The sequence below is a fragment of the Equus asinus genome, chromosome 3 (assembly GCF_041296235.1).
Source record: "Equus asinus isolate D_3611 breed Donkey chromosome 3, EquAss-T2T_v2, whole genome shotgun sequence".
Lineage (NCBI taxonomy): Eukaryota > Metazoa > Chordata > Mammalia > Perissodactyla > Equidae > Equus > Equus asinus.
The window spans coordinates 54,524,544-54,539,778 of NC_091792.1; the positions used below are offsets into that span (position 1 = coordinate 54,524,544).

The following is a 15,235-nucleotide window of genomic DNA, read 5'->3' on the forward strand; positions in this document are numbered from 1 at the left end:
ACAAGATCTTTGCAATCTTTTCCTGAAGAGGAATAGCTTTAAAAAAACCCCAAAAAACAGAGGAGGGAAAAGGGTCAGTAAGGACAGCTGCCAAGAATTTCTTGGTTTGGTTCCAAAGCATTCTGAGTAGAATCTCTCAGAATGTCAAATGTAACAGCCCACTCAGGGATTCAGTTGGATTGTCGGCGATGTGAGAAGAGATTGGGAGACAGAAAGTTCTTTCTCGGTTCTTCTCTCTGCTACAATAGATACTGTTGACCTCTACTTCTGGAAACTGCTCTCCTGGCTTCTGGAATGTGTGACTTATTCCGACCCTCTCTTCCTGGTCTTCTTACCGGGAGAAAATGCTGTGTGATGTTCTTCTTCACGCAGCGACCTCCCTGTGAGCCTCTCCAAACCGCGGCTTTTGGTCCTGAGCTTGTCCACCCAACACACCCCTTCTCCTTGAAGGAGTTCAAAAAGACTTGATTGATGTTTTCCTCACTGTCACCTCACTTGAACCTAAATTTCCTATTTTCAGCTGCCTACAAGACATCTACAGTTTAAACCCCGGCCGTCATTTCAAGCTCAATATTTCCACAATAAAACCATCTTTACCTGGAACTACTCTTCCTATCCAACCCCTGCATCCCTTTTAAAGCCTTCCCCAATGCCACAGTCATCCTGATGCAGATCTTAGATTACTTTTGTTTTTTCTCCTCTCTTTCCTGTACTCATTCAGCTATCAATTCCTATTGGCTCTTTTTTCAAAAATGTCTCTTCTAGCTTGACTTTCCTCTTCCTTCCCTCTGCCACCCCACCTACCTCCCATGGTAGGGCTCCCCATCTCCTCATTCTTCCCGACTCCCTGACCCCCTGGGGCCTCTCTGTAACTCTAATCTTACATACGATGCTGGCCTCATCTGTTCTCCATGTCACTCCTGTATTAGGAAACCTTTGGCAGCATCAAAGCAAACACTTCTGCTTGGTTTGCATGACTTGCTAGCATTCAGTCATACGCTAACTATAAAATACACATTTGTTGCATGGGTCATGGGGTTTCCATCTCCCCACAAATGTGCCTGCCTGGTGTCTGCTGCCGAGCCACTGTGCTTGGGGGCCTGTCCCCAGCATGTCCTTTGCTTTCTCTGATACCTATTCAAACCTCTCTCCATTCTTCATTGCCCAGGTCCTATCACCTTTTGATCTAAAACTTCCTCCTGCCTTCCTGGGCCTCCCTCTCCTCCGAGTTCATGTTGTGTTTGTAATTGCTACCTCAAAGTTATCATAATGATGCACTGTCTTCTAATATTTCTTATAATTTCAATTTGTATTTTCTCCCCAACCAGACTGTAATCTCCTTGAGGACAGGGACAATGTCTTTTATTTCTTCCTTCTATTATCCTTTCCTCTCGATATCTCTTTTTTTCAATGATCTCACTTTTGAAGCTATTTTTATTTTTACTGTGTTTCTTGTATATATTGTGGTAAGCGATCTCCAAACATTTGCAGAATAAAAAAGCATTTCCTCTGTATCTTTCACAATACCTATCACTGTGCTAGCTAAACACACAGTGGTGTGTGAGAACTCACTCAATAAATATGTAATTGGTTTTGAAATATAGTAGGGCATATGTCTATTCACCTCAGGCAACTAAAGAATATATTTCAGCTCCTTAAGAATCCAGATCTAAATGGAGTCATTTCAGTCTTTTTCCCTCTCTGACTCAGCTGTGCTGTCTTTTATTATATCCCGGTACCCTGATCTTCACTTGATACAACTAAAACTGAAGAGAGAGAAAAAGTAAAAACAAACACCGCCAAAAACCTCAGTGGCTCCTCAGATGGGGATTTAAGGGGACTCATTGGTGGACCTTTTCTAGATGAGGACATTTGTTTATGGAATATTCCGCCAGCTGCTAAGCTCCACTACCCAACACCTACCCTGAAAGGGAGGGTAGGGCAGGCAGAGACGGAGACACAGAGAGACAGTGAGATGAGAAAAATAATCCAAAACAGAGAATTTTTTTTATGAAAAAAAAACCCAATGCTTTCTCTGGCATAAGGAATAGTTCAGGATCAAAGGCTAAGATTCTGATTTTAAAAGTTTTGGGTCTGCTTTCTTCATGCCTAAGCCACTGGGTGAATTTAGATGGTGGGAGAGATCATTACAGCTTTGCTTACGCAAAACATTTCTTTTGTGATACCCTCTTCTTGAAAGCTTCACTCGCTTCACTCACTTCAGTTTTATTATAGGGGCTGACTGATAATATACCAATCCCACACATCTGTCTCAGTGGGTAAATAAATCACAGGAAAGAACATTTCAGCTTAAAGGGTAGAAATTCAAGCCCAGCTTTGATTTCTGCAAGCATCACCACATCAGAGCAATCCCACAATTGCTACCCCGTAGAACAAGCACTGCCAGCTATATATGGAGACTGCCCTCTTGCTATGGTGGCCGGAGCAAGAGAGGGAGCAGGCAGCTCGTCATATTTCTTCATATCTGCGAGAGCCCGGCTCTTCCTTTCCAGACAAGAATGGAGGAACGATTCCTCACTCCCTCCCTTAAACTTGCACCCTTGCAGGTGGCTCTTTTGCATGCGCTTGGCTGCTTGAGCGCCATGGGGCCAACATAACATGTGAGCCATTTTTAAGTACTATGTCTGTTAAATTATTCTCTACGTCCATCTTCATCTACTGGACATAGGGTTTCAACAACCAAGGTGGTCTCATTTGATAGAGTGGTTTAAAGCTAGTAGTTGTTTCACACAAAGGACCCACAAGACTTGGTGGTGCTGTCATCTGGTATCTTCTAAACCAGGAAAAAGATTTTTACCCACAGAATCCCCCAAAACAGGATTCTCAATCAGAATCAGTTCTGAACAAAACTTCTTACTAAACCTTTGTAAGAAAGGAAAAATGAAAGAGGGTTACAAATTAAGACCGCAGGCGATGGCTGAATTAGCTTGTATTAAAGAGCGAGCTGGCAGCCAGGCATTAGTCTTCACTGTTTCTGCCTTTAGGGAGTTTATTGAATGTGCTTTTGTGATATAATTTATAAGGAAATTGGTTTTACTCAAAAGGACATTTTTACTTTACGTCTTGTAGCACCCTTGAGTGCTTAAAAAACGGGAGAAGGTAATTCCATTAAGCTTTCAATTTTCACTGGCAAGAAATGAACCAGATGTGATTGGAAAGATAAGGTCCTGGCCTTCACCTGACCTGACCTTGCTCCAGGGGTCAGGGAATAAGAGGCATGGCCTTTGTTCCAGAGGTGTCATTTCACGTTTAATTAGAGGGCTCGAATTCCATTTTTTTTTCTCTATAAACCCCACCCCCCCAATCTGCTGAGAAAACGTTCATTAAAGTTCACAGTAGGCGGATCACTGATCATCGTCTTAACAGCTTTGGGAGTCATGTGTTCATGCTGGTGATCCGCAGTGGACTCAGGATCATGATGAATGTTAAAATCAGGACACACGTGGATGAGACGAGACCTGACCTTTGAGGAATTACAGATCTTGTTTGCATAGAAGGCTGCCCTCCACCCAGTCACACCAGAAGCCCTCAGTAGAGTCTCCCAATTCTCTCCTTGGATCTCATCTCTTAACTTCATCTGTTTCTTCGAGGGCAGGGGGAGGAAGAAACTATTAAAAATGAAAGAAATAATCTCTGTTGCTCAAAGTTAAGATGCTTCCACATATCTTGGGAGGGTTTCTAATACGATCAATTCTGTGACACTTAACTTATCAGTTGGAGCCTTCAAATGAGAAACTGGATATGGTATAGCAATGCCATGGCTTTGTTTTTCCCCCTTTTTCAGGTGATCATTTAAAAATAGATTTTTATTCTCTAAAACTGCACTAATACGGTAGCCATTAGCCACGTGTGATTATTTATATTTAAATGTAAATTAATTCAAATGAAATCAAGTTAAAGATTCAGTTCCTCAGTCACAGTAGCCACATTACAAGGGTTAAATAGCCACGTGTGGTTAATGGCTCCTATCTTGGGCAGCGCAGATCTCTAATGGTTCCAGCACTTCCCAGAGCAGTTCTCCTGGACAGCACTGCTCTAGAATAAATATTGATGAAGTTTATTTCTCTCCTATGCTTATGTACATATATTCAGAATTCCCAAACATTTAAATAGCAATTCAAATGTCCTTTTACAACTACCATATGACTATTTGAGCTGTCATTTAGGTCTCGTGATTTAATGGCAGCTGGGTATGGCAGACTGATCTCCTTCAATAGTGGGTCTTTCAGACACTCCACTTTCACAAATAATTGAACTCCTTGAAAGATAAATTTGAGAATCTGCAGAAAGAGCTGGAGAAAGCCTACAGCTGTAGTACCAGCAAAGACTCTATGAATTTTACATCTTATTTGCTCCAACACTTTCTGCTCTGTGAGGGAGGGCTTAGTTTTTTTGTTGCTACTTGTCTTCTTGCCTACAGCAGCTCTATTGAGAGGGTGTCGCATTAAGCTTAAAGGCCCCTTCCTTTGTGTGAACCAACAGGAGTGGGCAAGGTCTATGAGTTCCAATTTGCCAAGCAGATAACCCTGGCTCTTGCTCTCTCATCTTCCACCACCTGGATGATGAGCTCTGTGTTGAATATCTGCATCTATTTCCATGGATAATTAGGTAGTATGCTTGCCTAAAACTGCTAGCAACTCCTCTGGCAATTTTCAAATCAGGACACACAGGAGCGACAGCCACCAGCAGAAGTCCTGCCTGGTGTCAGATATGTCCTCAGATGAGATCAAATTCTGGAAGCCTGCATGCAAGACTCATCTTTGGTTGATAATTTTCCTTAGTTTTGCACCATGGCAGGAGTTTTCTTAGGGGTTCTGCATCTTGGGAACACAGGCAGAGGCCCCAGTGAAATCTTAGGATTGATTTAAGTATGTGTAAAGTTTATTTTGTAAGGACTTTTTCATGGGATCCATCGTATCATAAAACAAGTCAGTTGGTTCTCAATTTCTCAAAGTAATGGTGAAGGAGTAAAAGTCAATCCTTTATGGAAAATCAGCCTCAGGGTTATCTTGGGTTCTTAAAGACACTGTGCTCTGAACACTCATAAAAGGAGTGGAAATGTGGAATGGCTTTTTCTAAAAGATGACACTTTTCTATCTGTTCTTGAACTGAATAGTGAAATGAGTAATAATTCTCACCAAAGTGGGTATCCCGTGTTTTTTAGCTTAATTTCAAAGATCTCATTTTCCTAAGAAATTTTTAATGTTTGTCTTCCCCCCACTTCCCCTCTCCCTTCCAAACATATGACATCCATAGAAGGCCAGGGGCTTTAGTTTTCTGTGTCTCTTTCTGATGAGAGACTCACTTTAAGTAAGTTAGCTTAAGGTCCCATCTTCAACGGTGAAGGCAACCACCATTCCAGTTTCTTGTATATCCTTCAAGAACTATCATATTCATATACAAGCTGAGAGATGTATTATATATATCTTTCCCCTCCAGACTTTTTACTAAATGGTAGCATACTCTTCATTGTCTTTTTAAACTATACATCTCAGAGATGTTTCCATATTGATATATAAGGGACTTCCCCGTTCTTTTTATGGTTATGTAATATTCGGTTGCATACACTTAATCAAATTCATTTAACCAGTTCCCTATTGATGGACATTTAGGTTGTTTCTAATATTTTACTATTATAAACAACACTGCAGTGAATATGGTAATGTCATTTTATACTTGATGAATAAGTATATCTAGAAGACAAATTCTTAGATGTAGAATGAGTAAATGCATTTGCAATTTTGATATTTTCTAGATTCCTCTCCCTAGATGTTTTATCAAATTACATTCTCATCAGCAAAATATTAAGTGTTCCTCATTTTGTCAACACAGTGATTTCTAATTTTTAAAAGTTTCCAATTTTATAGGTGAAAAATTTCACTGTAGTTAATGTGCATTTACATTTGGGATGAGGTAGAGCATGTTTTAATATATTGGAATTTCTTTTTTGATGAACTGTCACTTTATATTGGTATCAGTCAGGTTGGCTGTAAGAGATTAGATTGCAGTGGCTTAAACTCAAGGGGTTTATTCTCACATAAATCCTATCTGGAGATCAGTAGTTCAGGTTGGCATGAAGGCTGCAAGTTTATCAGGGTCTCAAGCTCCTTCTTTCTTTCTCCTCCACCATATTAAAATGTGGCTTCCATCTTAAAGTTCACTTTATGGCTCAAGATCATTGCTGGAGTACCAGCCATCATGTCTACATTGCAGGTTGCAAGAAGGAAAAGCAAAATGGTAAAACAGTGTGTGCCTCCTTCTTTTTAAGAAGCCTTACCAGAAGTTCCCTCCAACAATTTAGCTTATATATCAGCAACAACTTAGTAACATGGCTGCATCCAAGGGAAACTGGAAAACGTAGCTTTTTAACTGAGCACATTGCCCAGCTATCAGTTAATAAGGAACAAGAGAAAAATGGATATTGGAGGCAATTGGTAGTTTCTGTCACAAATCCTTGGTCAATTTTATGTTTGGGTTTTTCTTATTCTTACTGATTCCTAGGAGCTCTTTATATATAAAGGAAATTCTTGTCTGCTACAGGAGTTACAAATAATTTTTTTCCCGTTATTTTCTTTTGACTTTGATTATGGTGTTTTGTCATGTAGATATTATTTCTGTAGCTAAATGTATCAATGTTTTCTTTTTTATGGTGTCTGGGTTTTGAGCCAGATGTAGGAAAGCCTTCTCACTTTGAAGTCTATTATGGTTTCTTCCAGTAATTTCATAAGGATTCAGACCTTGAAAGATTCAACTCAAGGTCAAAGCCTTCTGGAACCAAATTTCTTTTTTCTTTTTGGTGAGGAAGATTGTCCCTGAGCTAACATCTGTGCCAATCTTCCTCCATTTTGTATGTGGGTCACTGCCACAGCATGGCTTGATGAGTGGTGTGGAGGTCCACACCCGGGATCCAAACCCACGAACCCTAGGCCACGGAAGTGAAGTGCACAAACTTAACCACTATGCCACTGGGCGGGCTCCCCCAAATTCATCTAAGTTGCAAGCAATAGCAGCGGCTCACTGATTACTGGCGGGGATAGTTCTGTTATCTTTGGAGACTTAACAGTAGCACTAAAGTAGCCTTACCCTAGAATAATACCACTGAACGATGGCTCAAAGATTAATGCCAATTGCAGGTCGCTTAAACACGGTTACTGGGAGTCTGGATCATTGCAGTGCAATAAGAATTTGCATCGAGTGAGATCAAGGTGGTGTTTTTGAAATGGAAATCTAAATAGCCAACTCAGAAAGTTATTAATAGGAAACATAAAAGGGATAAAAGAAACATTCATTTTTAAACCAGAGAGAGGATATTTTAAAATGGTAATAGTTCACATTGGCTGGTTATCACTCCAGTAATTCCCTCCTGTTGCTGGTGATAATTACTACCAGGAATGGAGAAAGTCCCTAGCACTCCCCACTACAGCCTGGAGTTCCGAGGAGTCAGTGAAGGGTAAGCTCTTGCTAAGCCTGGACATTGGCTACTCTCTTGTAAATACCCTCTCCGTGATTGTGGTAGGTTGGCAAATTCTTTTTCTTGGAAAGGAGTAATTTCAACAGGATGCTATCTTGATAGAGACATAGTTTAATTTGTTCAAAACAACTTTTAAAAATTTCACATGGATATAGACAAGCTGTACAACTTAGTCTAACATCTATTAAATGCATTTTCTAAACTTGAATTCTAATTGTCGTTTAGGGCTTTGGATTGAAATATTCACCTGAACGTCTGGAGGGATGAAAAACATTGCTCTGTTCTTATTGTTTTGTCAGTGCCTTCCAGTGGATTCTGATTCCTAGTGAACCTGTGTAGAGCAGATGGAACCCTACTGGGTCTTTTTGCTATATCCTCTCACCTTCCGGCCTCTATCAGACAATGCTCTGCTGCTATTCATAGGGTTTTCATGGCAAATTTTCCCGGAAGTGGGTGGACAAGTCTTTCTTCCTAGTCTTTGTTAGTCTGGAAGCTCCGCTGAAACCTGCCCACCACGGGTGACCCTGCTGGTATTTGAAATACTGGTGGCCTAGCTTTCAGCATCACAGCAACATAAGCTGCCATAGTATGACAACTGACAGATGGGTGGTGTGGTTCCCTGACTGGGAAACGAACCAGGCCATGGAGGTGAGCATGCTGAATCTTAGCCACTAGACCACCAGGGCTGGCTCCTATTCTCATTAGGAACAGAAAATTAAACGCATAGCAGTTGGAAACATCACCTTAATTTGTCCCTTCCAAATCCAATTAGACCCCGTAAGGCATTATATGCACATACTCCAAGAGAGTGAGATGAAAGATTGGAAACCAGAGATGAAAATGATGCCACAGACTAAAAGAGCACTTTTCAAATCAGTGACATTGTCTCCTTCTCTCCTCACCTTCACCCAGGGAGGTGGGGCAGCAAACAAGGGGAAACCAAGTAATAAGTGACCTGCTCGGGTGTTTACAGAGATAGCTTTTGGCAAAGCTATGATACCAGCTAGAATTCCTGATTTTTAACTCTGATAAGTAATTTGATAGGAACAAAAAGTTAAATTAGGAAAATATTTTTCAACATGACATACACAGTCTTCCAAACGACTTACTGGCATTCCATGGAAGATTAAAATCATGGTGAGACTAAAGATGATGTCCCCAAGCCTTGCTGAGATCTACATTGCATAGAGTCGGTTGTAGGTCTTGTACTCCTTCTACGGCTAAGATAAAACTTCTAGCAGTCACCAGACTAATTTAGTCACCAGGAAGGGGGAGAGAGGAGCAGAAGAGTGACACAGTCCCTGGTGAGACTTCGCCAAGTCTTTTAAGAAGACTTTAAGCTTCCTGGGGAACCGATTTGTTAGCTGGAGGGGTGTGTGATAACCACCAAGCTGATTACTGTAGACATCCTCTGCTTGAGGTACACGCAAAGAACATTTATGGAGTAGAAATTAAGTCAAATGTATTCCAGGTTAAAAAAACAAAAAAGCAAAATTTTAAGGATTGACATAAGGGACACCATAAAGGTTGAACATCAAATTTTAATCTTGAACCTCTTCTCCAGTCTTCAAATTATTAACATGAAAAGGAATGATAAATTGCAACTTTATCATTACCATATCGCTGTGTAACAAGCCCTTGTTACAAAATCTCCATCTACTGTCTCCAAAAAACCAATAGAAAACCCATACATTATATTATCTAAGTGATCTATTAACAGATGAAATTTTAACCAACTTCATACCAGGAAACTATTAACAGAGGTACTTCAATCACATAGCTTAAAATATGGAGAAAAGACAGGTAAAAAAATTATCTTAACCTGTAGTAGTCTTTTTACTTTTTAAAATTTTTATAAAATACACTAATTTCCCAAAATAAAGAATATTATGACACATTGGTGTCAACTTACACAGATGAAAGCTGATGTCAGCTTTTTTTCCTAACTAAAGTTCATTTCACCAAACCTTTATATATTACATGAATATCCAAGTAAAGTATTTTTAAAAATTCAACACACAGGAACATAATGTACAGTGTTTTATAAAAAAATGGTTAATTTAGGAATGATTTCATTTCAATCACATAATATATCTTTTTAAGACTATGAAACCTCTTGCTATTGCAAGGAGACTTTTCAGTTCACGTTTCCATTTCCCAGTTGTAATTCTCAAAAGCAAAAGAATGCAAAGGTTTTTTTGTTGTTGTTTTTTTAATGAGAAAACTGTAGCAATGATCTCATTCACTGCCAGGCTGTCTTCCCTCCTTTTGTTTTTAGGACTACCCAGACCCACGACTGCGTGGCACCGGAATGAAACTGGGAGAAGAGGCCAATGACATCAAAGAATGGATATAAAAAGACGGGCTCAGCTGGATCCTGCCACAATTGTAAGGTGTGGGCACTTTCACTCACGCCAAGCCTCCCAGAACTGCAAGGGAACAGTCACACGAGCGGTCTCCTGGCGCATCCTTTACATCTGCCAGCCGGGAGGACAGAAAGGAGCATTTTCACTGATGATTTGCGTAATGGCTGATGGATGCCTTAGCCAGGGAGGGAGCGAGTGAACTCAGAGACCTTGGTCAGTAGCGGCTTTGGGGTAGAGAAAACAGTATGTTTATTTTACACCTCCTGCGTTGGTCAATTCTGAGTGCAAACTCATCTCAACAGGAAATTGCAATGAAATATACACACCATGCACAGTCTATATTACTGTGGGAATCCAGTAACACATGCAAGACGGTGGGAAAAGAAACACGCTGGATGAATGTAAACTTTTCACAGTGTTCCTTATAGCCTTGACTTGGCACGAGGGCATCACTTACCACCACTATCTCACAAATGTTTTATGGTGTCCCGGGCATGCAGATGACTTGGGGTAAAATGGGCAATTACACTTCAGAGCCATTCTCAGACAGGAGTACAACTTCAATTTTCCCAACTGCCAACCAATGAATTGAGCTGCTTCTGTTAGAAAACTAAATATATTCCTGAATACATTTTTGTTCAGGGTTGTGCTTTATTCTTCCTTATCCCTTCATTGACTTCATTCTAGAGAAATTAAAAACCCAAAAAGTTAAATGGAGGATTAGGTCTTAAGGGTGATTCCTGGCCAACCAGAAAGACAGGGAATCACAAACTTTTTTTCTCTCAAGTTTCTGTCTCCCTACCCCAGGCCCTTATTGATACGGATTCAGTTGTGTGTTTCGGTTTCCCAAAGAGGAAAGCCAACTTAGAGAACCGGCATTTCTGTCTTAAAGAACAAAATACAACATTGTAGGGGGGTGAGGGGGCGGTTCATTCTACACCAAAAAGAATCTCTTGCTCTCAACAGGAGATAATCCAGCTTCTCCTTAGCTATCATTTCATAAATTAATAATTTCTTAAAATCATAATCCAAAGAATTTATCTATTACAAGAAAAATTCAAGTTTAAAAAAGCAAATAAATTAGTTAAGCCTTGTAAACAATTGTCCATTTAAGCTATATATCTTTTTAAAAAAGGTTTCTCTGTATAGTAAATCAGACAGTACAAGGCACACCTTACACATCAGAATCCAGAGCGATAACACCCACACACACGCCTTCTTCACACTCCTCGCTGGTCTAACTGTGCTGGGGGGCACTGGGGTCACACGCCAATCCTTTGCTCATCACCTGTCCATCTGGACGTCCACAAATGTGCTCTTTCCATTAAATTGCTTTGTGCTATTTTGTTGTGTGATGTGACTTTAAGCGTTCTCCATGTTCGTCTCCTCAGATGTTTTCCACAAAGCTTCCTGGGAAAAGGCCAGTTTTCCCATTACGCTGTAACGTGCCTTTGAACCATCCATCCTCTCTTTTTTTATGAACAAACACAATATCTCCTTCTTTAAGTTCAAGTTCTGCCTCACTCTGAGGAGGATAGGAAACCACCACCCTGTGCCTAGAAAAGAGAGATGCATTTTAGTTAAGCTGGTCAAAGTAGTGATAAAAATGGTGCACTATTAGTCTATATAGCCTTAGACATGACCATGATGTAGCATGAGTTTTTTAACAATGTTTGTAAAACAACTCAAAATACCATTATTCTCTGTTTAGTAGAGACTTGGTATTATCCGAGTTTGGATACGTGTAACAGTCCGCTATGACCCAGACTGGTTTATTTGAGTGACCTTTACAGGGAGAGCCATTCCCATCCCCTCCCAGTGTTTGTATCTTGGCCATACAGAAGGAGAGCTTTGTTCCATTTCCCAGGACACGAAACGTCTCTGCCCTTCCCTCTCCTCCAAGAAGAAAGGAGTGAATTTACTCGATTCGTGAGACTGGGAGAAACAGCTGAGCAGGGGAGTTCAGCCCTCTTTGAACTGCCTGCCTCTGGGCTGAGTGGGCTCTGCTCAGCCTCTGCTTCCACGTTGTAAGCACAGGGGGTCAGGCCTGCCTTCGGGAAGTGGGTCTGGAAGTCCATCTCTGTGTTCCTCACACTGGGGTTTGCCATGGGTGAGGCAGCAATTCTACGGAAGTTCATCTGCCCCATGTACCCCAATTCTCCCTCGGGGAGGGTGTGCTAAGGTCCAGAGATGGAGGAGAGGACCATGGCCACAAATTCAATCCAACACCCCCAGGAATGAGGTTGACCTTCTGATCTCCATTAGTCTGATACCTGTCTGTTTCTCCATTGGTTCTCAACTCAGACATCAGTGGGAAAAGGGGTAATTATCACCTAATTATCAACCAAAAGCCCTGTCAGTGTAATATTACCTATCCCCCTTTTTCCACGCTCCTTAGTCTCCTTCTGCAAAATTCTGGTTAGCAGCCATGGAAGCCAGACGGAGGTGACTTGTTTTATGCTCCATATCCTTATATCCTTCTCTATTTTTCCAGCATTATTACTCTCCTTTATTCCTCTCTTGCTTTTCCAACCAAAGGGGGAAAAAATGGTGGTGTATGGTAGCCAACCTCCCACAATGCATAGAGATGACCTGTGTGACCAATAAAATACCGTGACAATGACAGTGTGTGATTTCTGAGGGTAGATCATAAAAGGCATTGTGGCTTCAACTTTACTTTCTCTTGGCTCACTCACTCTGAAAAATCAGCTGCCATGGGTGAGGCAACTCAACATCCCTATGGAGAAGATCCCACAGTGGGTAACTAAGGTCTCTTTCTCAAAGCCAAAACTAACTAGCCAATAGTGGTGTGCGTGGACCACCTTAGAACTGGGTCCTCCAGCCCCAGTCAGCCCTTCAGATGACTGTAGCTCAGGTTGACACCTGGACTGTAATCTCAAGAAATACCCTAAGCCAGAATCACCCAGATAAGCCACTCCCAAATTCCTAACCCACAGAAAGTGTGAGATGACAAATGCTTATTGTTGTTTTAAGCCACTAAGTTTTGGGGGTAATTTGTCACACAGCAATGGATAACTAATAAATGTGGAGATACATCTTTCTCGGTTGGATGCTAAGTACTGAGTATTCAGTTATAAAGGTGATTTCAAGTTTCTAGTTTCATTTAGTTCTCAAAGCCAGAAAGTGAATTTAAAGCTTCATAGGACCCACTCTTGACTGCAAGTAAAGAATGTTATGGTTTAAAAAATGACAGAACAAATACTATAGAACTGCCCTGAAACTCATGAAAACCATTAGAGACTAGTCCTTTCAGAAGATTCACCAATCTCCCTTCCATAAAAACTAGAATCCACTCACATTAGGAAGGACCACGTGACAGTCCCAGACTACTACTCCACTAAAGAAGGCATCCCTGCAAAGGCTAAGTGGCTGCCCAAACAATTCCCGAGCTACTTTGGGCACAGGGACCAAATTATTCCCCAAAGTCTAAAGCAAAAGCACAGCATGGAGGCTGGCTTATCATTTCCAAGGAAGGTTCAGCTAATTCAAATATGCTTATTTACAGACCACCAGGCTCAGGGTTCAAGCAAGCATGGAACGAGGGAGGAGGCCTGGCACTACGGGGGAAGCCCTGGCCTGAGGGGTTGACATAGCCTTTAAGGTCATTTGGAGCAGCTTAACTTCTGGCCGGTTATCTCAGTTCTCTCGACCTCAGTTTCCCCATCTGTAGAATAGGATTGTAGTGGACTAAACAGGTATTATCACATAATGTAGTGAGATTGTAAGTGTGATGCTCTTAGCACGCTGTCTGTCACATAGTTCACACCCCAAAATGCTGGCTCCCATTACGATCATATGGCTCAGCCAACAGCAGCGGGGCCTGGTGCTTCAAGGAGGTGAAGGATGGGCCCGTCAGTAGCTGGCCACCTCTATTCAGGACAGGAACTCAGGTCACCACCTAGAGAAGACCTGCCTGATAATAAGACATGACAAACTTTAGAATGACACAGTTAGGATTTTAGAATGCCTTCCCTGACATCTTTAAAAGCAGGACAGGGCTGGCCCGGTGGCGCAGCGGTTAAGTTCACACGTTCTGCTTCTCGGTGGCCTGGGGTTCGCTGGTTCGGATCCGGGTGCAGACGTAGCACTACTTGGCACGCCATGCTGTGGTAGGTGTCCCACATAGAAAGTAGAGGAAGATGGGCACGGATGTTAGCTCAGGGCCAGTTTTCCTCAGCAAAAAGAGGAGGATTGGCAGTAGTTAGCTCAGGGATAATCTTCCTCAAAAAAAAAAAAAAAAGAAAAAAGAATAAAAGCAGGCCAAATAATTTCATCACGGACTTATCTGAAGGAAGAAGCCTAGTCCTTCCTTCAGAAGGAATGAAGGAAGGAATCCAGATAAGAATTCTCAAGTCTGATGCCAACATGCTGAAAAATCCATGTAAAAAGCAATGTGAAAGTTGCTCAAAAATTTGAGCAAAGCTTTATAATTCTGGAAAAACGTGTACACGTGACTCAAACCATATTCAGAATATCTCTGATGAAATGTATTCCCCACTGGTTCTCTGTGAGCTGCCTTAAAGGTGAAATGGAACAAAAATAGTTCTTGAAAAACTTGAAGTGAATTAGATTAATATTTGCATTTTATAAAATGCACTAAACCAATTTTGTTAAAAGTTTTTTTGAACTAGAACTGCTGCTGGGCTAAGAACATAATCTTCCTGCCAAGTTCCCAGTGGGAGCAAATTTTCATTGCTAAGTTATAAACCTCTGGGGGGTGGAAGGAGAAACCACGTGCATAATGGAAACTGTGACACAGTCTCGATTGTATGAAGACTACCAGGTGCGGCGGTAACAGACTCTGCTTAGAAAGCTTCCAGCTCGGATCCTGGCCTTGAGCCTTGTGAGGTGTCTGCATACAGATTTCTAATACAGACTCTTACGGCCAAACACTGGGCACAACTGGCCAACTATCTCAGGCATGGAAAGGCTTTGCCAAGCAGAATGTTGACAGATCAACAAACAGATGGAAGGCGCAGCTGCGGGGGTCCTTCACAAGTGCGGCTCCACCCTCGGCCTCACTTGGGTTACGCTGTCTTTATGTGAATGGGGCTTTGGGATGTTGTGAACATCATGAGTCAAAGGTTACTCCCCTGTGAACTCTGCGGGATCTGCTGATGCACCCTGAAAATCTGCACCCCATCCCCTCCTCCTCATGCTCACTGCCACCATCCTGGCGGACGAACTCACTACCTGCCACCTGCAAATACTCTACCTGTCCGCCCTGCCTCGACTCTCTTCCCGCCCTCACTCCACTCTACACGCAACTAACAGATTCATTTTCTTAACTGGCGACTCTATTTGTAGCTATCTATTGCTCAAAAATCATTACGGGCTTCTCAACGCCTGTGAGTAA

At 41.6% G+C, this 15,235-nt stretch overlaps 1 protein-coding gene across 7 annotated transcripts in view; it reads right to left on the reverse strand.

Moving 5' to 3' along the window:
- Positions 1 to 9,014: 9,014 nt before the first annotated feature.
- Positions 9,015 to 15,235, reverse strand: part of SH3RF1 (SH3 domain containing ring finger 1) — a 164,494-nt gene continuing 158,273 nt past the window's right edge. The window contains exons 12-14 of one of the 7 annotated variants that reach the window (XR_011502011.1): positions 12,230 to 12,450; positions 11,147 to 11,414; positions 10,405 to 10,541 (exon numbers count right to left, since the gene is read on the reverse strand). Coding sequence is in view for 4 of the 7 variants with exons in the window: in XM_070505053.1 (XP_070361154.1) it covers positions 11,221 to 11,414; positions 12,230 to 12,450 (415 nt within the window). In the remaining 3 variants the exon portion in view is untranslated. Of the gene's footprint in view, positions 11,415 to 12,229; positions 12,451 to 13,686; positions 14,097 to 15,235 lie in introns of those variants that run through there. The other 6 variants (XR_011502012.1, XM_070505053.1, XR_011502013.1 and 3 more) reach the window with 6 other exon arrangements.